We start from the raw sequence: 27,637 nt of genomic DNA, 5'->3' as shown, positions 1-27,637 counted from the left end.
ACAAAAACTGCTAGTGTGCATTTTCTTGAAATTTACTTAAATAATACTAATATAGTGTTGCAATATTTTGTAGTTTGTGTCCTGTATGTATACAATGGGTGCAACAGTTACAACACGATTTTCGCCATTATTGTAAACATTTCAATGATAACAGCAAGCCACACCAATCAGACACTATTACACATGAGGATTCAACATGCGAATACATTATTATTACATATTTTTTTATCATCCAGTCTTCTGGCTACTACAAGAGCTAATATCATTGTTTCAGAATTGAGTAGCGTATGGTTAGTCTTCCTTGGATGGTTTCAATATTACAGCTGATGATCCGAATCTCTATTCAGAAAAAAAAAAAATGGGATTTGAACTTCAGGAAACACACTGTTGATCTCTATACCTGGATAATTTTATCTCCAGGCTGAAGAATCTTGGCTGCCGGTCCCTCAGGCTGGACCCTTGTCACATATATGCCCTGAAAGGATGGAGAATGTTTAAAAAAAACGTTGCTTGCACATCTAAAGCTGACAAGAGTTGTAGAAGGCAGATGAGAATAATGCAGGGCACTACAACAAGAAATCTTATTAATGGTGTGTATTTACATAGTCATCAGGATGAAAGGGGTTTCCTCGTCCTCCCACTCCTCCTGATATGCTGAAGCCCAGCTCTGGATTCTTCTCCACTTTCACGCGGAACTGAAACACACCCACATAGTTTCGTTTACTATTTATTCAGTCATTCATTGATAATAACACTACTTTCCTATATTAGAGCTAATGTACTTCTGCAATGAAAGGACTCAAATTCTGTTGCATGAAAAAGACCATTGGATTCCTAACGTCTAAGCTTCAAAGAGGTACCATTTCTTTGAGGTATAGTTTTGGGAGATGCACTAATTTGCCTTCTGAGAGCTGGATAAGATCACAACAATTCTTAGTTCTGCACTCAAAGCCAATGTCCAGCATTTTACTCGCTGTAAAATCGGTTTGTTTTAATACAAATTAAACATGTTATGCATCTAGCACACTAGAGGATAATCTGCCCAATTTCGGGTATTCAGCCCTCTGGACGATCCTAAGAGCTACTGAAGAAGAACTGAAACTTGGCTTCCTACAGCGTAAATAAGCCGTTTTTTTCCTGTACCACGTGAACAGAAGAAAAGGAGGACCAAGGTTAGCTGTTTATGCTAGGCTAAGCTACTGGCTGTAGCTTCATCATTGGACAGTGGATCAGGATTTTGTAATCTCATTCATATCAAACTTTTCCTCCTATCAAACCTAATACAAGACAATAAAGAACTCCCTTAAAGTCACTTTGCAGCAATCTGAGTTTTTTTCTAGTCATTTCATGCTTCCTTCACCTCTTGCTGCATTGCTTCTTGCGGGCCCCGGGGTGGTGCTTGTGGCTGGGAGACTTTGAGCATCAGGTAATCAATGAGCTGTTCTCTGGAAGGGTGGCGAGCCATGGGCATCTGGTTCATCTGGTTCATCTGAGGACGACCAGAGGGTCCCATCTGACCATTCAACAAAGGCACCTGAGGAACAAAAACACAGCGGTGAAGGGAAAAGTTCCAGCAGAATTTTCCCTAAAGATTTCTGTATCTTTCAACAAGTTAATGTACTGTAATCAATTCTAATCAATCTAATCTAATCTAATCAAAGAAGAAATCCTGTCTTTTCTTAAAAACAAGCCCTGTAGCATCAGCGTAAAATGCAGACAACATCTGCAAGTACAGTAGTAGTACAAATCAGCTAGGTTTAAATTGTCATTACTACCCTTTCGGTGTACTGCAGGAAAAAAAAAATCTACCGTTAAAAAACCTACTTTTCTGTGGGGGTCCAAGGTGTAGCTCTGCTGCCCTTGTGGACTATACACATCATCCTGAAATGGAAGAAAGTGGTGATTAATTACACTGCACTCACTCCACTAAAAACCCATTTACAAACAAGGGATAAGTGACAAACACATTTTTCATGTTGGGTAATGATATTAGGTAGTGCAGTGTTGATTTAGAGGAGAGGAAAGGAACACATCTGATTAAAATGATGAAAATCTGTGATGTAACTGTTTAAAGTTTCTATTCATACACTATGCAACATGTAATTGTGAGTATTAACTTTCTGATAATCTATATAAACACATTCTACATGCGAATATGCAGAATCTGTAGGAGAGGGACAGTATTTTGGAGCCGGAAGCTTTCCGGTTCTGTCTCTAATTTGAACAATCAGCAAGCTTTAGCTGCCTGAAGGTAAACACATTGACCGAAATGCATCAGCCATCAGCTTTTTAATCTCTTTACATCCATATGCAGATAGCTGTTAACAGAGATTACTTAGAACCCGAAACGCCTACACCAATCATCTCAGTTTCTGGTTTTGTGGAGAAGGTTCAGATTGTGTGATAAAGAAACTATTAGGACTGTATACGGTGAACTTGGCCCAAATAACAGTCTACACCGGATGCCCTGAAATATTAGCCGTTGCCAACAGAGGCTAATTCGTTGTCAGAAATGGGACGATCCAAGAATGACCTTCTGAACATGAAGTGAATCCTAAATGTCAAGTAGTGAAGAGGTTAAACAACAGCCTCAGATGTCTCTGGAGAAAACAGCTCTGCTATCCACTTTGTAGATCACTGGGATGCACACGTCTACATTCTTACCATTCACAATCACAGTTTTCATCCCCACACAGAAAGTGGGAGGTTAAGACATGATTTAATTAGAGTTAAGGGAGATAAGAAAATCAAGGTTGCTGGGGTGTAGTACAATCTCAGGATGTGATCACAGGAGTGGGGCAGGTTGGAGGAAAAATGCAGAGGGACAGTGATTATGACGTTAAAGAACCTGGCAGGTTTAAAAGGGGGCACTTTGTACCATATATAACATTCAAATTCCATATATGGTGGTCAGCTTTAATGCAATCAAAAGCATGATTTCCTTAGAGAGAAAGTAGGCTAAAATAATATTTTATAAATAATAATGGATTCATTCATTTATGCAGCTCCATCACAGCTTACGGTGACGCTCTTTGTTGTCAGCTGGATTCAGAGTAATTTCAGACTGGCAGTGAATGCGTCAACAGAATCACACTGCAGCCAAAAATATCTTTAGGTTTAATGCTTGAATGAGATGTAGCAGCCACACATGCAGCTTGTAAGACTTTATATCATTTATTCACTCGCTGCAGCTCTGTAGTGGTTTCTGACAACAGCTTTACTTTGTTTTGTCCTCCTCTGATTCTGCCATGCAAAAAAGTTGACTAACCCGACTGGAACATGGTACGAAAACCAAGTGAGCCCCTTTTAAACATGTCTGTTTGAATTAAGCAAGAGTGAGCTCTACAAACATCCAGTTAGAACACTTTTTTTTTTTTCATCAGGAAACATCACATGTTAGGGAAGGGTTTGTGAGAGATCAGATGTTTAGAGAAACGTCACCACCCAACATTTACTTTCACTTGTCTATAAAAGGACAAGTAAAAGATGTCTTCTGAGCATCAGTGATCACTTTCTCACATCAGGAAGAGAAGGAAACAGACACTTCCTTATCTTCTATAGGATGTGAAACTAGCACAGGCTGGAAGCCCCGGCTCAGTGAGAGCTGCAGGAGCTAACTATAAGTTGAGAGTACTCACACTGAAGCCCAGAGCTCCGTACGGCTGACCCTCTCTGGGACTAAAGACCAGAGACCCTTGGCTGGCATGCATATCCCTACAGCTGCCGTAGTGAGACCAGCTCAGCGGAGCGTTATTGGAATTATAGGAGCGAGACAGCGCATTCTGAACAGAGGGAGGACATGGAACGACCAGCAGCAACCGACATGTCAGTGGTGGCCATGCAATCCACCAAATGAGCATGACATAAAAGACACAACAGACAAAAGTTTACAACATACACAGAAAAATAACATGCAGTGAATAAGAAGCATTTAGCAAACAGCTTGGTTAGTAGACATTTATAAAAGGGTAACTCCACATTAAAGGGTCAGTTCACTCAAATTCCTGGCTATGCACCGGGATCTGGACCCACACCAAAACGTTATGGTTCTTTCACACATGCACAACACAGCTGGAGGTTTTCTGCAAAGACGCGTTCACATCTGCAACAAATCCTCTGCATTATTCAGGCGAGAGGTGGAGCAGCCGGGTGCGGAGATAGGCAGTGACGTATTAACTCTGCTGCAGTTAGTGTCTTGAAAACATACAGACACTGCTGTCAGCTCTTATCACTACAAACTCTCTTGACATATTAGTCAGTGACTTCCACGTGTGTCAGCGCTTTTTCATTGTGGGATATTTGTCTTCCCTTTCTTTCCTTTTTGCATCGGTCGAGTGTTAGAGACGTTATCTAACCTCCCACATTCACACATCGACTTCTCCTGGATTTCTACAGACTTTATACTGGGAGGTCAGGCATAGAAAGTTCGGCAGAAACTGTGCAGCGTCTGACTCGGATATTAGTGTTCACACATGAACCTCCTCCAGAGTGAATACGGTGGAACTGCAGAGTTCAGTGCGTGTCGGAAAGCAGCATCAGCAATTATAACAATATTGCCTGTAAATGTGAGCATATTCATGTTAATACTGAGGGATCTGTTCACGGGTTAACTACCCCAAAAAAACTCCTTCAACACAAATTCCACAGATTGTATCACATTAGTACTCTTTACCTTTTCAATTTTCTTGGCCTCGATGTGACGCATCACCTGATCTCTCCAGTCTTGCGGCACTCTTGCTGCTCCCACTCCTCCTGACACCGCTCCAGGCCCGTCCAGGAGCGAGTACTCAGACTTCACCCTGGTGTTGGGCCTTTTGCTGGGGCTGCTGTGCTGGTAGTTGAAATCACAGACGGACATGGTCCTCTCTGGAAGCTCGTGGGGCTGTGGTCTCGCAATGAGAGGCCTGGAAACTCCGGGTACGTCGATACTGTAAGTGCGAGCTGACAGGGGCCTCTGCGCGGCCTGGCTCATTGCCAGTGGGCCCCTGGCGAGGGTATGAATGTCCCTGTAAGTCATATATTCCCCATCGGGCAACTGCATGCGCCTTGGGTCACCTATTGAAGCTGTGGAGGCGGTGCTACTTTGCCTCTGCAGAGTGCTGCTGCGAGGCTGGCCGCCAGTAGAATGAAGTCTCTCCATAGCCCACATGTCCCCAGAGGGTTTAGGAGCCATGGGAGGCCCCCTTTGCTGTTGCGATAGAGGGAAGGGAGGTGCCTGATTACGGTTGGAGTAGTTGGTGTTGGCTAGTGAGTGTGGAGGAGGAGGGAGGTAGCCCTGGTGCTCTGGGGGGGGCATGGGCGTCCTCTGGGTCCACATGCTCTCTTTCGGTATGGCACTGCTTGTGTACTGAATATTGTACTGAGGAGGAGCGATGCCCATGGCCATGCTGGAGGAGACTGGGTATCTGCTGTTGCTGGCAGGAGGCTTGGAGCAGGAGAGCAGGTCTGAGGAAGATGCAGAGGAGTTGGGGTAGACCTGAAGACTCTGGTCATTGAGTAACTGACTGGCTGACTTGCTCCTGACAATGCTTTGGCCCTGAGCTCCTGGCCCGGCTCCTGCCATCCAGCTCATTGCTGCTGCCTCATATGCTTCATCATCCCCTTCAAAGGAGAACAGCCTCATGCCCCCCGTTTCCATGTTACAGACACTGTGGGACTTCATCACCTGTGGGGGATGGCACCTTTTGTCTGGAGACAGCTCCTCTGTGCTGCGAGACAGAGACATGTCACTGCTGGCTGTCACGCCTGTCGAGGCCACATGCACGGCAGATGGCTCAGCTCTCACTGCTTGACTTTTGTGGCCCAGACTGCTGAAGCAGTCACTGACCTGCTGGTTTCCATTTCGCAAATGCTCCAAGTTGTCATTGCTGAAAGTCTGCCTTCCGCCCAACTCCTCCCGGGTTACAGAACCATTCTTGGTCTTGTCCACCCCGTCCAGCTGAACCATGTTGTCAGTTGGGAGCTTGGAAATGTTCATATTGATCTGGTCCCACTTGGTGTAGGTGTCTTCCATGCCATTGTTGATTCCCTTCTCAATGAAGGCCATTCTGGCTTCCATTGACAGGTCGTAGTCACCCATTTTTTCTGGTGGCATCTGCTGGGTTTTCAAAAGGGCCTGAAGGGACGTTTCAGAGCCATTACCATTATGGAGGAGAGGGGTGGTGTCTTTAGGCTGGTTCATGTTCTCATCTTCTTGCCTGAAACAAAGGAAAAGACATCAGAATTAGTAAAAACAGCAGGAGGACATGTCTCCCTTTTTACTATTAACCATTGAAGACTGGGCACCAAGCATGCATCTCATCTGCGACGTCATAGTTTTCAAGACACACAAACAATTAAATGCATCAATTACTCACTAAAATACTTGCAGAAAAGACTAAAAATAATTACAGGGAATGTAGTTTGTTACTGCTTTTTGACTGCAAAAAAGTAGCGCATCAGACAATGACTGATGAGCTAAATGAGGAGAGGGACATTGACGCTGATCACAGCAGATTTTCACTGATGAAAACTATGAAAATAATAACGAAGACGAGTCAGACCCAGACAATGTTGCTGCTGAGGCTCAGTCAGTTAGACCCATGTTTGAGGAGAAGTCGGGAATCTCAGCGAGTTACCGGCTTTGTTTTGTTTTGTCAGATTTATGGAAAAGGTGATGATTTCCAATGATAGTCAAACCTTTAAACTAAAAATTATTTTATTTGTATTTATGCTTCAGATGCTGAGAAATTACAATTTTCGGTGAACGCTGGCAATTCTATCAGCTCTTTGGAAAACCCTCAGGCTTTAGAATACGTCTTTATTATTCATGTGTTAACATCACTATACCTACCGGCTTTTTGGGAGGAAAGGCATCTTTGCCTCTCTCTCAGGGGTACACAGAGAGTTGTCCTGGCTGCTGTCCGTGGTCAGAGACACTGAGTCGGACATGCGTGATGGGGATGAACAGTTACTATTGTTCTGGTTGCTGTTGGCCACAGTGTCATCCAGCAACGAGTCTGCATCTTTCCCATCATCTGATGATCAGGAATATCAGTTAGTGAATCAGTTGGATTTTCCACTGGGAAAAAAACTGTTCTAATGACTCAAAGAAAAACGTTTACCTTTTTTGTCCTTACTTAAAGTCACTACTTTAGGCTGGTTGATGGAGATCTCAATAAGAGGGGGTCTCATCTCTGCTATTTTCATTTCCTCTTCTTCATCCGACAGCTCCTCAGAATCCTGGAATATACAATCTCTTTCGTAAAGCTGCATTTTTAGGATAAAGCTTCATCGTGTGCTTGCTGCACTTTGTGTTTGTAAAACTGTGAGAACTCCTAAGAATTGTGAGTTCCTTAATATTCAGGTACCTCCAGTGTGTCCTCGTGGTTCATCATGGATCCCTCTGAGGATTTCAGTGGGACTCTGTGGGAGCTGTAAGACGTGTCTGAAGCGTCTTTAGAATCTGGTGCAGAGGGACTTTGGGCATATATATTGGAAGATATATAGGTCTCTTTGTCTGTTGCCACGCCGTTGGGGCAGGGGGCCTCTATCACCTGCGCAAAAACAATCCAGATGTTTTCGTATTACATTTTTTTATTAACATGATTGTAGGATCATTTTCAAGTTTTACTAAAGAGACACTAAAGTGAGGTAAATATATAAAAGGAAATGAAAGTGACACTTCTTTCCAAATAAAATATCAGTTATATATGAAGCTGACCTTGACACCCACGTCCTGCACACCAATGTGGTTCCTCTCTACTGGTTTTCCATCTTTCCCCGACTCGTCGCCTGACTCATCCTCCTTCAGCCTGTGAGCCACCGACTGGGCCGTCTTCACCATGTTCTTCAGCTCGTCTGGATATGGTGTAGGGTAGCGCTTCAGGTTTCCCTCCTTGAAGAGTACAAGAAAGCTTCAAATTAAATCAATCTTGTTGCACAATCCGGTTTGTGAAGACAGGTGATGGATAGGCAGTGTTAATGGGAACTACATTGATAACAATGTACATTAGGAACGTGCAATACAATACAGACACTTTATTAAATGTGTAATTCCCTCTGACAATATTTTAATAACATGAAAATGGTTGTATCAAAAATAAAGTTGATCCCAAACTATACTCTAATAGCCCTTAGAGCTTTTATTTTCCCTGCAGAGCTGTGACACTAACCCTCGGTGGCGCTTCTCTGTCATCTTTGTCCTCGTCACACTCGAAGGCCACCTGAGCTCGATGCTTGCGTTGTTCCTCCCACAGCGCCGGATTAAAGCTCTCCGAGTCAGAGCTGGGAAGGTCTGGAGGAAAAAGCAGAGACCAGGACGCAAATCTTTTATTACTTTTTAAATGAATGCTTTGCAAGTCATCCCCATGGAGTGAAATTCATGCAAATACCACTAGATGGTGCAAAGACACCACAAGGCCTTCCAATAAACTCAAGGCACTGAGGAGGAACTTGAAATTGAGAATTTGACCAGTAGACTCTCAGAAATGTGGTTCTAATAAATAATGCTCAAATGTTGAAGACAAAAAGCTTTAACAATGCTTGAGCCTGTGCTTCAAACTGACATCACTGAATATTAAACAATTTACATAAAATCAAGCTATATTATGAAAAAAACGCAAATATATAGAAAGTACAACAATTAACAGTCTTGCAGGATATGGCAGTAACTTCCTTCTAAAAATCTGTATAATCTCCATCACACATATATATATACCAACTAATTATTCAACTCAATCTCACACCTATACTGTCACTCCTTTTTGAAACTCGGGCGTGATTACTTTGAAAAAAAAGGGGTTGATATAATGGCTCAGCTTTTCAAAAACTTTGCAGTAACATCATCTGTTGTGCCCGGTTGTGTCTGACACCTGATAGAAGTGAATCTTTTAAGCTTCTGAGTTTTAGTCTGTCTGTGGTTTCCTGTGAGAAAATGCTCGTTGCCGCTACACATACAGAGAATACTTGCTCTCATGCAACCTAGTTATGAGAAGAGTGATTATATTCAGTTCCTTCGAAGCCAACATCACCTGAAATTAGATCATATCAGGAACTCTGCTTATCTACAATTTAACACACATTCCAGATGGTAAATGTTCAGTGGATATGAGTCACTGGTGTTTACTCTCCACATCGACAAGTTGTGTAACACTATAATTGCAGTCAGGTTATGACTGAGTCCAGTTTCTTAGGAGAGCACAAGGAAACAGATCAAGTTTTCTCAGAATAAATTCCTAGTAAGAAACTATAAAAAAAATTGTATAAAGCAGATGATTGGCAGACAACAAATAGAGAACAGAACTTACATGAACTAACATGTCAGGTTGTTGGGCTGACTGGCAGTCACCCCCTCTCCACCTACCTGACTATAATGATGGTTACATGAGTTGCTAATAGAATATTCCATTCATGTTCCCACGTTACAGAGTATAGTGTGATTATGACTGACTGAATGACGACCAAATGACTCAACACTACATCCTACTACGTGTTTACACTCTGACTCAGGATATGTGATGATGAGCAGTTTGTAACTGTCGAATATTGATGGTGCAAAATGTTATGAAATGATGGGATAGTCAACTTCATGTGACTAAGGTCAGAATACCCCACATTTCTTAATTTGATTATTATAATGCTGTCAAATGCTTTGAGTGTTACATGAGTGTCTTATTGAGACTATTGGCTTCATGTAGATAACATCAGAAAATGTATGTCTAATGTCCATCATGATGTTTAACTGTAGACGTTATCATATGCTGATTCAGTAGATGTCACCCAACCCAAGGTGGGACACATGGCTGGAACCTTGAAAAATCAAGCAGCTCATTCTCCACCATTTCAAATATTTAAAAAAAATGCAGATCTTGAACCACTAATTACTCCAAAGCGAAGATAGGACAGGGTCAGTGCAAGATGTCTGTTGCAATAGGAAACCAAACCAAACTAACAGATGCTGGACAGGAGAAGAAGACTTTGTCTCAGATGACGCTGCCCCTCATAAAATATGCATTCAGGGTTCCCTGCAGGTCACCTCCAAGACTGCCACCATCGAACGGTAGTTGTAGTCATGAGGATGCCCGATAATTTGACATTTAATTAAAAAATGTATTAAACTTAACAAAAAATGTAATTACTCACTTATTTTATTCAGCTTTGTATTTCCGTGCTTCGTGCATAACATCAACTTCCCCAACTTTGTCAGTGTTTTGTCTTTGTAAACTGTGCTTATACAAGTCATATTAGTAAAGTTGTATAAGATGAATGAGTACTTGGTAGTACTGATTAATTAATGAGCCCAAATCTTTAACACCCGGCTCTGCCACTAAGACTTGATTAGGGAAATTAGGTTAGCAACATTTGCAGCTCGAGTGTGTGTCAGATGAATAATGATCATGAAGGAATATAAAAGCAGAAATGATGTTGTGTTGAGTGCACAGTACTCACACTCCTCTGTCCTGGTTTGCTGGGGGAACATGTAGTTAGTCAGCACAGTTTTGTGCATCTCTGGATCCTCCTCTTTCTGCAGAGGGATCAGGGGCTTTGACTGTGGGAGACAAAATGTACAGTTGAGGGTTTTATCTACAATGAACCCTGCTTTTTAAGACACTCAGTGCTAAAAGAGTCCTGGTGTTCACTGTGCCGCACATTAGCCCGGCAGGTGTCATCATGATAAGAACACAAAACCACAGGGGAAATAACACACCACAAGATGTACCAATCCCCCACAACTTCCCATCTTTATTCCAAGCTGAATGTCTTTCATTCACCCGGTTTTAATGAGACGTTACTCAAGTACACCACAATGTTTCTTCCTGTCGTCCATTTCCTGATGAAATAGCATGTGTCCCCTAGGCCTTGTTACACCTGTGGCACCTGCCCAACAGTATTCCTGTATCTTAGTGCTGATGTCACTGTTGAATCCCCTGGGTTTCTTTTCTGCAATGCTGACACAACAGGTGCAGTATTCTGGGCTCTTACTTATGTCGGACTTTTTGTTTTGAGAGCCATGAATTATTCTCTGAAAGGAACATGTTGGCTTATTCTCACAGAATCTGCTGCTTTTCGTATCATTGTTAATTTAATCTATTTGAGATTTATTGACTTCAAAGATGTCGCTGTGGTGTGTATAAGACATTTTTTCACAATTTGCTCACATTTTTGATTATTAATCAATCACTTGAAAAACTAAATAGCAGATTATTCCCTGGGAAATTGACACTATCTCACAATATTAATAAAGGTGGAAAAGAAAATTCTGGATGGACCTCCTGATCCGGATCTGGACAAAAACTTTGGATAGGTTCTTAACTGACAAATACCACATCCTTCCAGCAAGTTACATGGAAATCGGTCCAGTAGTTCTGCGCAACACTGCTAACGAACAAACAACGTTGATGAAAACATAACGTCCTTGTTGGAGGTCATAAAAGCCGTTTCCAGCACTCGGGGCTAAAAAGGTGAACTCTGAGTTGATGAACCCTGAGATGGGAAACCCTGAGTGTTCACTTCCAGAAAGGCTGATCAGTGTTAGTTCAATAATCTCTATACATGCTCTGCAGAGCAGAGCTTCCGTTTAATTGGTTGGAGCAAGAAGGATAAATGTGTGGTAAGAAATGTATCGCTACACACAAAAACTGCAGCAGCCGTGAAAGTTACTAAATTGGACAAAATAATCTGTAGATCATTAATACTATTACATTATATTAAGCATAGTCTTTACAGGCGTTTGGCAGCAGCAGAAGAAAATGTTGTTCAAAAACAAGTTTATCAATTCAAGCATTAAATGGACCTAGAAGTAGTGGAAAATGCGTCAGACTTCAAACTAATTGTAATCTAAAACAAGGTAAGACTACTCAGCCTACTTTTTTTTATATTTACTTCAGTTCTTCTATGTTTAAGTCTTTTCAACCACAGGCAGCCTCAGAGATATTACATCTTCTACAATTTGACACAACTATGATAGGAATGTTCCATCATTGCGACTAATCACACCATGAGAAGGGATTATTTATGAGTGTCATGTGTCTACAGCTTCGCACGGATTTCTCTTATTCACGGTGATTAATGTAGTGAGATGTTTCAGAGCAGTTGACTTCATGTTCACACTCACAATGTTTGAGACAAACAGTGTGTGGATTGTATTCAGAGCTGAGAATGAAGCCATGTGTGATATTTGAGTGTACGCAATTGTTTCTACATGGATTTCTAGATAGATCCAAAAAGATAAGGTTAGTAAATGGCGCTCTTGGGAAACACACTAATCAGGATTTGTATTTTCTCCCAATGTGCAAATTAATGAGCTCCAATATCCTCTTTGATACAAGCTGTATAAATGAGGAAATGAGGACCATGGTGAGACCCTGAAGGAAGGAGAAACTCTGTTTGATAGAGCAAGTAACCAGGTATACTCAGGTTTTTGAAGTGTGGGTTAACCTTTGGAGGAGCTTGCATATCTGTTTCCCCCCTGGTGAGTCATTTTTGACGTCAGAAACTGACAAGCACTCTCACCACACTATATTGCCAGTGTTATATTTTGCACGATACAAAAAATACAAAATACAAAAAAAATAAACACTGTTCCCAAGATGTAAAAAAGTGAAAGTATAAGTACACTCATGGCTGTTAACTTACAAACACCTGGAAGTTTAAAGCCATTATGCCCTGCAGGAGGAGGTGCAGCATCAGCGACTACACTGACGTAATAAAAAAGAAAAAATGATTGCATTTACCTGGGTGTGATGTTTCTATCTCAGTCGATAAAAACCTGTGTCTACTGCAGAGGCATTTAAACCAGGAATTTTAGTGGTGTTTTTTGGCCAGTGGAAACGGGGCTGTACTGTGGTAACTGACCTAGAGTTGCCCTAAGTGCTAACAAACTGACTGACTAAAGATAGCTTTTTAAATGAGAAAATAAATGAGAAATTCGTGGATTTAATTCTGTATTCAACAGGTGGCTGATTTGAGGCCAGGGGCGGAGGAGATATGGGCTTTATGTCTGCTTCTGAATGACAGGTTTTCTGCAAAACTTTGATAGAGCTGCTGTTTTACTGTGAGAATAATCCAGCCAGGATGAGAAAAAGCATGAATAATTGATTTTCTGAACACGGTGAGATTCAACAGACTGTAATTTAGAAATATGCGTTAGCTGGAAAACATAAACAGACTGAAGCCATGCAGTATTCTCCTACTTCACTGGGCCTTTAAACACAAAACTCACTACAAAGCTTGATATGAGCAGTTCATCAAGTCCTTTCCCATTTAAATATAAACTGCTATGACAAAGTGGGACTGTGAGACGCTTCCTCACATACGAGCTGGCCAGACTTTAACATTTCCACCTCTGTTAGGTTTATCTTGTTTTCAGTCGAGGGACACATCAGCCCAGGCAGTCATCCAAATTTCAAGTACATGCCTTGACCTCTCTACTTCTGCTTTACTAGCTGCAGGCTTGTCTAAATCACCATGCTGTCGCCCTTAAACATTTACTATAGTCAGGACATTCATTAGGATCCTCCTACACTTTGAAGAAGTAAAGTTACAGGCATTACCACCGAGTCTGACCTACATTACCATTTGGCAAGTTTAGATCAAATGTCCTTAAAGTGGTCTGCTGCATTTTTAATGGGTTTTCCTGTGAGATACTTGGCCTAAGTAGATTAATTTATAGCTCGCTGCAGCAGCAAGTCATGTAACCTGCTGCCATGACAATCCCAACAGAGCAGATCATTATCTAATAGCTCTGAACTCATTGGCAGCTGCTGTAAAACCTGTGTGCTTGTGATTTATATATAAAGTAAGACATGTGATCTTACCTGGTTTTCAGACAGCCACATTGCAGTCATCTGGTTCAGCTTAGTGAAACTGTAAGGAAGATTCTTCAACCTGCAGTGGCACAAAAACAAAGGAGCTCAGTCATGGGGTTAGGCACTAATATCCGAAAAACACTCACAAGTGAATTTTAAGGTAAAACACTTTATAAAATTGGGTCAGAATTAATATAAGTATGGTGCTCCTGTGGTGATATTTCGGAAAGAAAGTATATACTTTTCATCTAGTTCCCACGTTTTAACAACTCATGGCCAGGACTTATTATCTCGTTCACATGACTTAATAACTCGTGGCGACAAGTTATTAAGTCGTTCACACACGTTATTATGTCTACGCCATGAGTTATGAATCTGTTGTCAAGACCTGGCGAACTCATCATGGAAACCTCTTGATGAGACATGAAACATTTCACTTAATCACATGATGTAGCCTCTATAATGGGCTACAGTTTAACACACACTGTCTGCACTGACTCTGTTTGAGGCCACACTGTGACAGTGAGAGATTGACATGTAGCCTGCCTGGTTTGCGCTGCATAAGACAGTCTTATACTTTTATCCTCCCCTTCAAGTACATTTTATCCTCAGAAATTAATAATCTATTTGGAATGGGAGATAGATAGTTTACAGATTCACCTTTTGATGCACCCCTCCCACCACTTTCTCTCTCTCTCTCTCTGAGACAGCTCTCACCAAAATGACACTATCCTGTTGCACCCTTCTTAAAGGGAAGTTTCAAACAATGTCTGGTTTGTTAAATCAATCCCCGCTGCTAACACACCCAGTAGATCTCAATCTCTCAATCTCAACCGGTTTCCAAATGCGCCCGACGCATCCTGTCACCAAAGCACTACCGAATGTGCACAGTCAGGCTTCCAGCGCACTGGACATTTACTGTGCTTGCTCACTTATTATCTTGTCCCCACGCGTCATTATGTCGTGGCCACACAATATCTTTTCCCCCTAATAGTCACCCGAGTAGCTCCTTATACAAGCGTCTATAACTGTGGCCAAATTGAATTTTTTACTTAAAATATGTCAGTGCTGCGGGGTCATAGCCAAAGTTATTTAATGTATTTGGCACAGAGCAACACAAGGAATGGAAAACCCCCAATTGAAACCTCAAAATCACGCCTCAGCTTCCAGACTCAAATTCATTCTGGCCAGAATTACGATCCTATGATCTCCATGTTGTAATTAGCGGATTACATTTCTGTGCATGTGTATGTGTGTGTGCTGTCTCAAGAATGAAGTCAAGACATTCTTTGACTTTTTCAGCAATTTATGCAAGGCTTCAGGAATTCCTTTATGATTTCTTGGAAGAAATCTCAAAGAGATTTAAATGACAATGATACAACTAAGAGAAAAGCAGAAAATCCTCACATCTTTTTTGCTTTTACAAGTCTTAAACGGTAATATAAAGAAAAAGAAAAAGAAAAAGGAAATACATTTGCCCTTGCACTTGACCTTCATTTCGCATTAATCCAGACTTACTTGTTGTTGCTTAGATTGATGACTTTGAGCCTCTGCATGTCTCCCATCTCCTCAGGCAATGACTCCAGTTTGTTGGAATGTAGAAACAGCACGGTTGCGTTCCTCCAGTTGCCCATCTGTGAGGGGAAGAAACCAAGGTTTTTATGAGCCGTTAGGGCTGACATGCCGTGCCACCAAACACATGTACACAGACATTTATACACTCACCTCAGGGGGAAGCTGGGTCAAGAAGTTGTGATCTGCTGCAAAGGTGCGCATGCAAACACACTGACCGACAGAAGACGGCAAAGCTTCAATCTCGTTGAAACTGCAGTCCAGCTCCTCCAGAATGTGCAGCCTAATACAAGAGGAAGCCGAAGGAGAAAGACAAGACTATAATTGTTTGGTATATACCTTCTCATTTCTAAAAGGTTAGAAGACTTCTTCTCTCAGGTCTTCCCTCTGGAAACTTCAGCTCATTTGAAATTCTGCACCCGGAATCCCAACAAAGACAAAGCTGAGCAGATCACACAAGGCCTCCTGTCTCTTTGCAGTCTTCTTATGTGTCAGTTTAAAGAGCTACTGTTTGTCTACACATCTCTCAGTGGCTTAGGGACCAAAATACAACTTTGACCATCTGACCCTCTTGATTTATCAGGTCATCAGGTGGAATTTTTAACTGTTACTAGAGTGTAAACTTAACATGGAGAAGAAGCAGTTTGTTAGTGTGCGTTTACGACAGAGGATGACAGACATGCAGACTTTGACTTGGTTTGTTTTCTGTTTCAAAGTAACATTTCAAACTGAACCAACGTTCAAACAGAAGTGCGGTGCAGGTGGGGGCTTTCTGCTGGATGAAAAATGCAGATGTGCTCTGAGGGATTCAGATAAATCCAAAGTTGGTCCAACCTGCAGCAGGGCTGCTGTGATAAAACACCATCAAACTCCAAAACTCAGGATTTAACCCCCTACAGAGCAGTAACAAACAAGGCTGTGCATCCCACTGTGCACTGAATAAGATCAGCTATGTATAAATGAAAAAATCTGTTTGTTTAAGCTAAAATCCTTGCATGGGATTAAGATAAACCATAGGCTTTGTCACATAATCTGTGTCAAGTACACAAGGAGACACATTCTAACATTAGGGATAATTGATGGTGTTTGGAAACAATGGACTAAAAATGAAAATGTACATATATAATAGTAATTGTCAGGTGATGCATAAGCATTTCCTTCGTGTGTGTGTGTGTGGGGGAGTAGACTGATTTAAAAAAAAAAAAAACACATGGCTGGATTAAACCGGAGCCTAATCTGTGTGCTGGACCACAAAGATTCAGAGTGGATGGAGGGTCAGGATGTCAACCTGGCTCCCTCCACCCTCCGCAGCTGTTCACTGCTGGGTTCACCTGTCTGCTGCAGACGACATCAGTCTGAGAACAGCCATGGTGGATTTAATCTGTCAGCACAGCATGGGAGGGTCATCAGGCCAAAGATTAACATCAACTCCTCCTCAATGAGGCAAACCTCTGTTTCCATAAAAACAATATGGCAGCCTCAGAACCATGACATTACATTATTGTGATTCAGACTCCATAATCACGGCTGTCATTAGTTACTCTATATCATCAGCATTAGAGCTGAACACATTGTGCTTAATAGAATATCTGATAGAAGTTTCATGTGATCAGTGGAAGATGGATGAGATGAAAATGGCACAATAATCCACGGATCCCTAGGTTTATTCTGACGATATTAAAGCTACTGCTGCAACGCTCACCCTCCAACAGAGTCTGGAAGGTACATCAGCTGGTTCTCATCCACTTTCAGTGCAGTCAGTTTCTTCAGCGAGCCTAGAGAAGGAGGAAAAGAGGGAGCAACCGAGAGAATGAGAGAGATGCATACCACAGCTCAGGGCAGTTATTGATTATCACTTGCTGTTGCACCACAAAGAGTAATATCAATTAGAGCAGTTAATCTGATTAGTTTGTACTGTAAATGAGTTCAGTAGTCGACCCTGACTTCTGAGGCACTCTCCATCTGGACTCATCGGATTTTATTAGTCTGAATATCATATACAGTAGCAAAGTCGCCAAGTGTGCTGGCAAGATTATAGGTGACCCCTCTCATCCTGGATGTCACTTCTACCATCTGGTAAAACACTCGGGGCCATCGAGAACAGCACAAGACATGCAAACAGATGTTTCCCTGGAGATGTGGCACATTAACTACAGCAGCCACATCGATGAACTTTCTTACTGTGGCACAACTTTCATGTACCTAATGCATTTTTGAACAACTGTACAACGTCCATATAAAACTGTAATATACTGTAAATAATAGAGTGAATTAGAAGTGGCCTCAGACTCGCATGTCAAACACGCTTGGTTCCTTTACATCAGCTCCTTTAGATTTTTCTTCATTTTATGTTTGCATAGTTGTCTGGTCTGATGAAATATAGTAATTCTGATCCAAACTGTGATTCACTTCTCCCCGGGGATGAAGAGAGGTCAATAATAAAAAATATATATAAAAATACATGTATAAATTATAGGTTGGTCTTTTACTCGGGTTTCCACTTATCAATGCTGGCAAAAGGAGCTTAAAATAACCATATCAAATTAAAACAATATTTGTGGCATAATCTTGAAATGTTATTTGCTGAAAGTCCACATTACTGCGATTTGGACAACAAAGTCTAAATGGAAATAGAGAAATGGTAATTGTATCCTCTGAGGATTTTCATTCAAATTAATTAAAATTGGTGGAATTAGCTGTGGTGTTTAGATTACTACATAACAACATATGAATCGGCCCTGTGATAAAAAACAAATGCATTGGTAAGAGCTGAAAGAGAGATAACCGTTTCATTGAGGAGTTTCCTGAAATAAGGTGTGTGTGAGAGTGTGTGTGTGTGTTATTTTTAATCTTTACCGATGGAGCCTGGCAGCTGTGTGAGGGCATTGTTGGAGAGCAGGAGGTCCTGCAGACTCTCACAGCCGCAGATTTGCTCATCTACCATCTCTAGGTTGTTCTTGGACACGTCCAGGTAGACCAGCTGTTTCAGCATCCCAACCATCTGGACAAATAAAAGGAGACCCAAACATTTACAATGATATTCACTTCAGTATCCTTACTGGATGTAAGTCAAGGATTGCACAGTAATGGTTTTTGGTTGTATACAATGAAAAACTATCCCAAAACGTTCTCAGCAGTGAGGTCAGGTGAGTATGTCTCAGGTAGGAGTACTACAGACATCATGATGACATATCTGCGTTTTCAATATTATAAACAGAAAATTGTATAAAAGGGAAAACAGTTGCTGTGTTCAGCTTTGCTTGATATGCTTGACAGACGACATTACTTATAAAAAAAACAGAGTGTGAATACAGCTGATGTCATTGAAAGGCTGGCAGCAGAACTAATGCTTTAATTATGACCCAGTTACAAACAAGCAGGTCATTTGGATGAATAATAAATCTCTTGTCACACATTTGGACAATCAAAGCATCATTCTAAATTAATTACTTTCAAAGAAAATAATAACCTAAAAGCTGAAGAACCTTTGCAAAACGCTAAAACCATCCAATTGTGTTCAGCCAGCGAGAGCCGTTCCTAAACTGCAGCTCCTTCACTCTGAAAGCTGAAAATCTGATGCAAACTGACTGTGGTTCGGTTTGATGAAAATTTAAGCCGACACGGAGTCTGAAAAATCACAGGAGATAATCTCAAGATGATGTTTTGGGGCACGGCGGGAACTGAACGTATGGAGATTGGAGAAATTGACTGCAAAATTATACCCCAGGTAAAAACGTCAGTCTGTTCCCATCCATCCACAGTTCCTTGATTCCAGTCAGCTGCTCCAACACCTCAGGCTACGGATGTAAAGAGAAAAAAGGCTTAAGTTGTGTGTGTGTGTGTGTGTGTGTGTGTGTGTGTGTGTGTGTGTGTGTGAGAGAGAGAGTGTGTGTATGAGAGTGTGGGTGCCTGCTGGGACAAGACCTTAATTCATAAACAAGCTAAAAATGAATCATGGGGCAATTTTTTTATTCTACTGAAATGATTGAGTAAGACAAATGCTATCTTGCAGAGAGAAACAACACAGAGCTTCCATTTCAAAAATGGAGGAGAAGGTAAGGGAGTAGATTAAGGAAGGAGGAGGTGAGGTCACCAGTAGAGAGGTGCCCTGGGCACTGGCGGGGCAACTGACAGATACTCACCACTTCAGTGAACTCATTACTCCCCAGGTCCAGCCTCTCAAGCTGCGTGAGCTTCTGCATGCTTCTAGATACACAGAGGATGAACAGGGAGTGAGACACTAGGAATCAGGGGATATATAAAATCAATCAAAATGACGACTTGAATGGGAAACACTGAACTGCATCCATCTGATAAAACAAAAGCACTAGCCAGGATTACAAGCAAGGTGGGCCATGTGTTTCAGTCAGCAAGCCAAAACAAACCTTCCTTTTTTTCACACTTAAGGTTATCTGTTAATTTTCAGGTTGAATTTTGGACAACACACATCCTCTGCCTTTGTTCCTTTCACTGAGTAATTTTACGAGGACATAAATACCGTTTAGAGCTCCAACTTGATAGAAATACGCTTTGAATAATGGAAACTGTGACGTATGCTGCTAGCCCTAAGCCATGCCCCAGAATGTTGTCTCCACATTCAGGTCACAGTCTCACATTCTCGACTGCACCGTAAACAAGCAGATAAAAACCAGGACTATTCAGACTTTTATTATTTTTGAAATGATCACCATTTGAAGGAAATATTCAAGAAGACTTGAGTCCCATTCTCAGGGGATAGAGTGAATAAGTATCACCCTTACTTTGTCATAATCTACTGACCAGATGCCTGTGAGGGCACTGAAGTCCCAATGACAAAAGCTTATAGCGACAAAAAGATGCAGGAATCAAATACAATTAAACATATAAATATATAAAATATTATAATATAACATTTTCATATAATACACCAACTTCATGTGTCTAAATTATATAGTTCTGGCATGACAAAGAATTAGAATCTGAAAGACAAGGAGAACGAATAGGCATTATAAACCATAGATTTCCTTAGAGTAAATCACACCTTTAAAAAGTACTTCTCACACAAAAAAAACAGAGGAAGAAACCATGACTGGAGGGGAAATAGAGATGTTCTTGTTCTGTTTGGGAACAGATATGATGTTACTTTCACAGCAGGGATGAAGTGTGAGAGCGAGACCCAGAGCAGGGACGGAGAGCGGAGGCCCACAGACACCAACATGTAGTCTGTTTTGTTTTTAGGTACTTCTCATTAAATAAGAATGTCAGACATATGGTGCAAATTATAAACATGGATTAAGGCCCTATGGTGATGTTTTTTTAATGCTTGCTGCAATATGAAAACATCCATCATGTTGATGTACTTGAGCATTAGCCAGCTTTGTCACATTCTTACCTCAATAGTTGGCGGGAGCCGCATGGACCCCCGTATGAGCTGAGAGAGGTAAGAATGAGATTTGCTGGCTCTTGAAGAAAGCGTATTCGTCAGTGGAAACAAAAACTATGGCTTGATCCCAAGTTATGAAGAACTCAATAGCCTTCTTAAAAACTGGTTTGGTATATGCTTGTTGTGTGTCTGTGCACTGAGAGAAAAGAGAAGGCCCTTTCTATGTGGAAGCCCTGAAAAGCGCCCCTTTGTGCACGCACACATTTGTTTACATCTCTGACATGCTTGCGTGTTGCTCTGGCAACGCTCCCCGATCATAAGTCCTTTTCTTTGTCAGGGCTCCAGCCTTTAACAGGTCTGGCTTCTGTCACATAAACAGAGGCGACACGAGAGGATCTGCTGCACTGCACTTTGGACACTGCCTGACCTGTCAGTAAGTCAATGAAAAATAAGAAAAAGGAAAAAGGAGAGAGGTAAAAAAAAAAAAAAAAAAGGAAAAGTCATAGGTGGTGATTTTTTCATCAGGAAGGATGAAAAAAAGGCAAATGAGGTTTCTTCTTAACAAAAGGGGCAAATGAGGTTTCGCCTTATTTGCCTTTTTTCAGTTTCGCTGAGAAAACGGGATGAAAGTAAAATGGAATGAAACTGCAAGTGAAGCATGGCGGAAGACAGAAAGAGAAAGTAGATCCCCATGTCAGTCACCTGGAGCTTTCTCAAATATCAGTGGGAGGTTCAGTCACCCAGAGGCTCTCCAACCTTCTCAAATGGTGAAATAACCCTCAGCACTGTCTCAGAAGAGGGTTATAAAACCTGTCACAGCAAGCAGCCAAGTAGAGGGTGCTCTTATGTAACACTGGAATTAAATACTACAGTCAGCGGTGTGGAGAGTGAATTTAGTGGTGTGTGTGTGTGTGTGTGTGAGTGTCTGAGTGTGTGGTGGGGGCAGGATAGAGGACACAACAGAGACATTGCTGCAGTAGTGAGAGGAAGGACACTCAGAGGTAGGACGGGTGAAAATCCATGACACGCGTCAGGAGGCAAACATGACACTGACAGTGACACTGCTCCTTTATTATGTATTTGTGAATGTATGATATTAGTAAAACACAGAAAGTAAAATAAATAATACTTACTTTGGCAACATCTTTAATTGGTTCTCCCTCAGCTCCAAGATCTGTAATTTTGTCAACCTGGAACCAAGAAAAACATGTTTTTTTTAAATCACACTTAATTACCCGAGTTTGCAAATAGCTTTGTTAATCATAACTGTCTGGTTATCATCTTTGACATAAAACATACATGACACAAAATGGCTGCTAAGGCCAGATTTTCTTTTTAAAAGACCCATGAATTATTCTGAGAATACTACGAAAATTATGACAGACTCCTCATCGCACAATGTTAAAGAAAGTGAAAACTAATTCTGGTTCTGCCCCCTGATATGAATGTACAACAAAATGTTTTCTTCTGTGGGCTTTACTCCACCTCTCACGGCTTTTCATGGAAATCGGTTTTGCGTTATATGGATTACTATAAAGCAATCAAACATTTACAATGTATTAAGAGCTTAGAATATATTCTTTCGATTTCTTTTGTCATAATCATTATTCTGTCATCATACCACCAAGCCCTACTGAACTGTAGATTTAGCAGTTTAAGAAAATCACTCTGTTCAAACCTCATCAACCAGTCATTCTGTAACAGGTCTGATATGTTTTGTCATTTCTGACCTTCAATGTGAATGCATTCCTTTACACATTTTTTTAAGCCAAATAAACAGTGTTCTATGCAGTTTTATTTGAAATATTAAAATTTGATTTTCAATCAGATAAATCTTGTGCATCACAGCCATGTGAGTGTCACGACCCCAATTATCTACTGACTGTGGCTTCACATGAAACAGACACAGTAAAGCCTTTTATTTTATTAGAAACAATGTCATCCTAATCCCGAACCGGAAAACAAACTGACCTGCCAAAGCTGGCTGGTAGGAACTCCAAAAAGGCATCGTTCAGGTAGAGCTGCGTCAGACTCAGGAGCTGCGTGAAGCCATCTGGGAGCCTGACAACACACATTTTACACGAATCACACCACACATACTGCAAAGCTAGAGTACTGCAACTCGAAAATGTGTGCGTCACATTACATCACAATGCAGTAAATTAATTATACGAGGTCGTGCTGTACTCACTTTGATATGGGATTCACACTGGCTTCTACAATGGTTAGGACCTTGCAGTTCTTGATGTTTTCTGGAAACTCCTGGATACCTAAAGAGAAATACACAAGTTAGCATCAGTGGATTAAAAACACAACTACGCAACAGGGATTAAACATCTGCGGTGACGTATCACAACCATTTTATTACTGCTGGCACTAAACAAATGACTCATGTTGAAATCAAAAGGCTGAAGGATAATGCAAGCCATCTTGCTCGCGTTCTGCAGGAGCAGCTTTGCGAATGTTAAACACAGGTGGTTTGTGAGTACAAGCAGGATGGCTCTCTGCCTGAACTCTGAGCTCAGGGTGCATTAAGAGTAGCTCTGCACCTTTCTTGTCTAAACAACCACAGAGACGTGCGCTTAAGGTGACAGAATAAAAGAAAGAGAGGAAGAAGAGGAAAAAAAGAGCAATGAGTGATAGTCTGCAAGTCCTCACGAAATGTCCACGACGTGCACATTGCAAGATAGAGGACGTGACCAAGTCTCAAGGTTTATTTCCATCCACTTTATTTTGTGTCCACAACACTTTGCGCAGAGTGCTTTGTGAAGAAGGATAAGCTACTTTTAATGTCAACATGGTACCGCTCTGTTTCATGAAAACCCACCACATCCTTAAACATTTGTTTGATCTGGGATGTCTCTGCACTCACTCATTTATAATAGAATTACCTGTTTGACCTTTCTCCTTCGCCATGAAAGAGTTTTTGCGGCTGAGCGAGTACCCTCTACTTCAGCTCTGCTTAATTTTAAGGTCACAGAGTGAAGATCGAGCATCTTCCACAGTAACCTGCACCGTGAACAGTTTTAGATTGCGATGCTTAAAATCCATTTGGGAGGCACAAAGGAAAGGTCTGACAGTAAGTTTAATGTGTACGTGTCGATATGTTTGAAGAATAAATTGCCATATAGTCGCGTGATGTATGCTAGGAGCAGGCTGGTTATTAGAAATGCAAATTTTAGAATATAGGTCAAGATGGTGAATATCCTTCTTACGGTCTTCTGCACAATTTCAGTTACTAATTACCACTTCACACACTTTGACTGCAGCGTTTTTTGTTCTTAACATCAAACTAGAGCAACATGGTGTGAAGTTATCAAACAGGCAAAATCACACAACAAGTACAAAGCTCTTAATCAAATAAAACAGAGGGCTTATCATCAAGGAGGTAAATGTCACACTAACAATTGTTGTCACTTCCCTGTTTGAAACCACTTATATGACACTTACAATCAGCTGAACTGAGTCATCTATTCCGTATTTTTTTCCTGCTACGATGCTATGCTACAAAGATGGAATCTAGTGTCATGCAGGTCTGTGCTCGACCTCTGCTTCTATCTCTCACATCAGGGATTTTGAATAGTGCCATATTGTGTGATAACGTGGCAAACTAAAAATGCCCTAGCTTAATACCGGAGAATATCTGCGGAATAAATCTAAACACTTTCCTGGCAATTTAGTTACTAAAAAAATATCTCTTTCACTGATCAGTGCCTGTAGCCGTAATTGCAAAACAAGAGCAACTAGGACAAGTTACACGTTTGATTTTGAAGGGTCACTAACCCGGGGACTGGGGTCAGTTTTCAGGCCCCAGAAACATGATCTGATGAAGAGTTTTAAATGACCTTAACCTTCCAGTCAAAATGACATCGAACCTGAGTGACATTTCTGAAGAAAAGATGGCCTTGTTGCTTACTGTTTTTGCTGACATCAAGCTCCCTGAGATTGATGAGGTTTGCAATCGCTGCTGGCATCACCGTAAGGTCATTATCTGGCAAGCTCAGTCGATGTAGTAACTGGCAGTTAAACAGTTGCTAGTGGAAAAAGACAAGAGATACGTTTTTTTAATCAATAAGTACATCTGAACAAGAATACTCAGTTAAACATTAGGAAACCAACAGCATCGCCCAAAGCTTTTAATAAGAGATTAAATAGTCTGACACCCACCCACACACAGTAAAACATTTCCATATGTATGTGTGCCTTACTTTAGGCAGTTCCTCGATCTGGTTGGCATCGAGATAGAGTTCCTGCAGGGTCTTCTCAAAGTTAAAGATCTCCTTAGGAACAGTCTCCAGGCTGCAGTGGGAGTAGTCCAGCGATGTTACCGTCTCCTCTTCACCCCGCAAGCAGCGGCAGGGCACCAGACGAACAAACAAGCTCCGCTTGGACATCCTCAGTCACTGGAGAGAGAAAACAGAGAGATAGGTAAAGTGAGTAGAGGATTAAGAGGAGTTAAGGAGCTAAGTGGTGTGCGGCGACTACTGCTTTCACAATTCAGCTTCATGTGTCCACATTCAGAAGTTTTTATCTCACCTCTGTAGCACATACAGTATGTATTGTTTTTAGTGCAGTCTCAAAATAAATATACACATACAAACACTGATTTCGATAACTGATCTGAACATCTGATTCATAACCATTTGACTACAGTCTTAAATGTCAGAACAGAACACCTGTTGTTTTCTTTGCACCAACATATGGAGAATTTATGAGAAAAAGAAATTATGAAACTACACAGGACCATATACTGATCATATCAATGTATTTTTCTATTCTAAGAGAAACTTGATCTTTTTTATTATATCACTCAGCTGTCAGCCATTACAGAGCAAGAGGGATGTTTTAGAATAAAGGTTCATAGCTTTAAGTGTAACAAGCAGAAACAAATATAGTCGAAAAGGGAACTGGTCAAAAACCATAACCTGCATACACAGTGAACACATTCCCAACCCCCTCAGTTCCTTATATAAAGGGGGAATTGGTGTATTTGTCAAGCCAGGACTTATTTTCATAGGTTTGTTCAATGTGATTATAAGTCATGACAGCAATACACTCACCAGCTCCATTGTACAAAGTCTCTGACATTCAGTAATAGAGAAGTATTAGTAGTAGTAGCCCACTCGAGCCAGTTTCGCTCAACAGTTACAGGGATTTCCATGGAAACCTTCTTTGTTTACCTTCAGTAGGTATTGAAGTGTTTGACTACTTGATAAGTTTGAGAATCATGTAAAGCTACAGGAGGCTTATGCTCTTTGACCTAATCCACCTTTTCTCTTACCAGGTATCTATATATCTACTAATTTCGGAAATCTGCCGGTATGTTGACGCATATCTCCAAAACTCTTCATCTTATCGGCTAAACAGTTGACTTGTGTGTTGTTAAGGGCTCATGGAAGTGCAGTCCCAATTTGGACATGTGACATGGTGTGAAACCTTCCCAACATTGTCAGTAGATCCATCATAGCTGTTCAGGCACTTCAGTAGGACATTTCAAAAACAGCCACGGGTTACATCATAGACACTCAATTCTTATATTTCATCCAGTATTGTTCTGCCAACGTGCTCTCACATTTGCAAATAGATTACAGATGGTCACTGACAATGAGTCATCATTTAGACCTGAAAACATATAGCTTAAAAAAATACAAATAACAGGCCTGACAATTGTTTTTATCTCTTAAGTTTTCATGAAAAAAAGATCTTGTCCCAGTGGAGCCTGATATAAAAAGCTATTTTCTCATTTATTCGTGGTAAAGCTGATTTCCACTTCTAAAATGTCCATAGGTATGTATAATGAGCAGCTTTTCAATACCATGGATAAACTGGAGCCTCATTTGAGTTGAAGTGGAGGGTAAAAATGCAGAAGGGAAGTAGGCCATGAATCAGTCGGCATTTCGGGAAATCCTCGACTAGTTTTATCCCAAAACTGTCTCCACCGCAAAATAATGACATAAAAGCAAGAAAATATCTTCGGCTTAAACCTGTTTGGGAAGATCTCGCAGGACAGATGGGAAAGGAGCTGTTAACCTGTCCTTTAAACTTGCTACAAGGATATGGACATATATTTTTATAGTTTGAGTCAGGTCAGTAGTACAGCATGCACTATGGAATGTGCTCTGGTCAACAGAGGCTTTGTTCTGTGGTCTGTGTAGAGAATGTGGCTTTTCCTCCCCCTCATCTTAATCTAAGCGCCGCCACTGCACATAATCTCAGTCCTTCACTCACTGCTTACACCGACCATCTAACGGAGATGTCAAATTGTGATAGCCTTGACCCAGGCCATCAGCCACACCCACAGTCTGCCTATATGTGGAACTATGCTAGTCATTCTCTGGGAAATTTTGTCAGCTGTTTACAACCTAGCATCCTCAATATCACTTGTACATATTTTGTATGTCTGCATAGAGGGACTTTCTAGAAACAATGCAAATTAGGTGACTGTTTTTGGAGATGCTCAAAATGCGACCTTTCCATCAAGTTGTCATGGAATAACCCAAAAACTTCAAACTCCTACTAAGCTTAAACAAATCCAACAAAACACCTTTCAATTTCATAATAATAAAATATCATGACGGAACAATACCAAATTGATAAATCAGACTCACAGGAGGGACAGTTGGGTATCCCTTCATCTAAATCTCATTAAAAATGAGTGCATGTATGAACATCCCCACACTCGCATGAAGTATGCCCCACCAAGAGCCTCCCACACACTATTTGCTATAACAGCAGGAAACTCATGTATAAATACACTGACTAATCTGGTCTATCACCAAAAACGATGACAGAGGGCTTGGCTCCATTCACTCTGAGTAACAAGCACCAAGCGTATGAATGACGTGTGCTAGAGTGGGAGGAGAGGGAGGACTGGAAGAGGAGGGAGCATAGTATGGGTTAACAGAATATGGGGTAG

At 41.2% G+C, this 27,637-nt stretch overlaps 1 protein-coding gene across 2 annotated transcripts in view; it reads right to left on the bottom strand.

The window, feature by feature from the left end:
• erbin (erbb2 interacting protein) overlaps nt 1-27,637 on the bottom strand; it is a 52,078-nt gene that overhangs the window by 3,335 nt on the left and 21,106 nt on the right. Inside the window, exons 3-26 of one of the 2 annotated variants that reach the window (XM_053447769.1) lie at nt 24,930-25,124; nt 24,638-24,755; nt 22,913-22,991; nt 22,693-22,782; nt 21,855-21,911; nt 19,502-19,565; nt 19,082-19,156; nt 18,216-18,360; nt 17,062-17,134; nt 15,513-15,642; nt 15,306-15,421; nt 13,797-13,866; nt 10,429-10,528; nt 8,154-8,275; nt 7,703-7,876; nt 7,350-7,535; nt 7,104-7,221; nt 6,833-7,016; nt 4,673-6,197; nt 3,639-3,782; nt 1,825-1,881; nt 1,361-1,534; nt 603-695; nt 401-475 (exon numbers count right to left, since the gene is read on the bottom strand). In XM_053447769.1, the coding sequence (XP_053303744.1) occupies nt 401-475; nt 603-695; nt 1,361-1,534; nt 1,825-1,881; nt 3,639-3,782; nt 4,673-6,197; nt 6,833-7,016; nt 7,104-7,221; nt 7,350-7,535; nt 7,703-7,876; nt 8,154-8,275; nt 10,429-10,528; nt 13,797-13,866; nt 15,306-15,421; nt 15,513-15,642; nt 17,062-17,134; nt 18,216-18,360; nt 19,082-19,156; nt 19,502-19,565; nt 21,855-21,911; nt 22,693-22,782; nt 22,913-22,991; nt 24,638-24,755; nt 24,930-25,115 (4,155 nt within the window). In that variant the 5' untranslated portion in view covers nt 25,116-25,124. The remainder of the gene's footprint in view (nt 1-400; nt 476-602; nt 696-1,360; nt 1,535-1,824; nt 1,882-3,638; nt 3,783-4,672; nt 6,198-6,832; nt 7,017-7,103; nt 7,222-7,349; nt 7,536-7,702; nt 7,877-8,153; nt 8,276-10,428; nt 10,529-13,796; nt 13,867-15,305; nt 15,422-15,512; nt 15,643-17,061; nt 17,135-18,215; nt 18,361-19,081; nt 19,157-19,501; nt 19,566-21,854; nt 21,912-22,692; nt 22,783-22,912; nt 22,992-24,637; nt 24,756-24,929; nt 25,125-27,637) is intronic. The other variant, XM_053447770.1, reaches the window with a different exon arrangement.

Source organism: Pleuronectes platessa, chromosome 19 (genome assembly GCF_947347685.1).
Source record: "Pleuronectes platessa chromosome 19, fPlePla1.1, whole genome shotgun sequence".
Classification (NCBI taxonomy): Eukaryota; Metazoa; Chordata; class Actinopteri; order Pleuronectiformes; family Pleuronectidae; genus Pleuronectes; species Pleuronectes platessa.
This window is presented reverse-complemented; position numbering and strand designations above follow the sequence as displayed.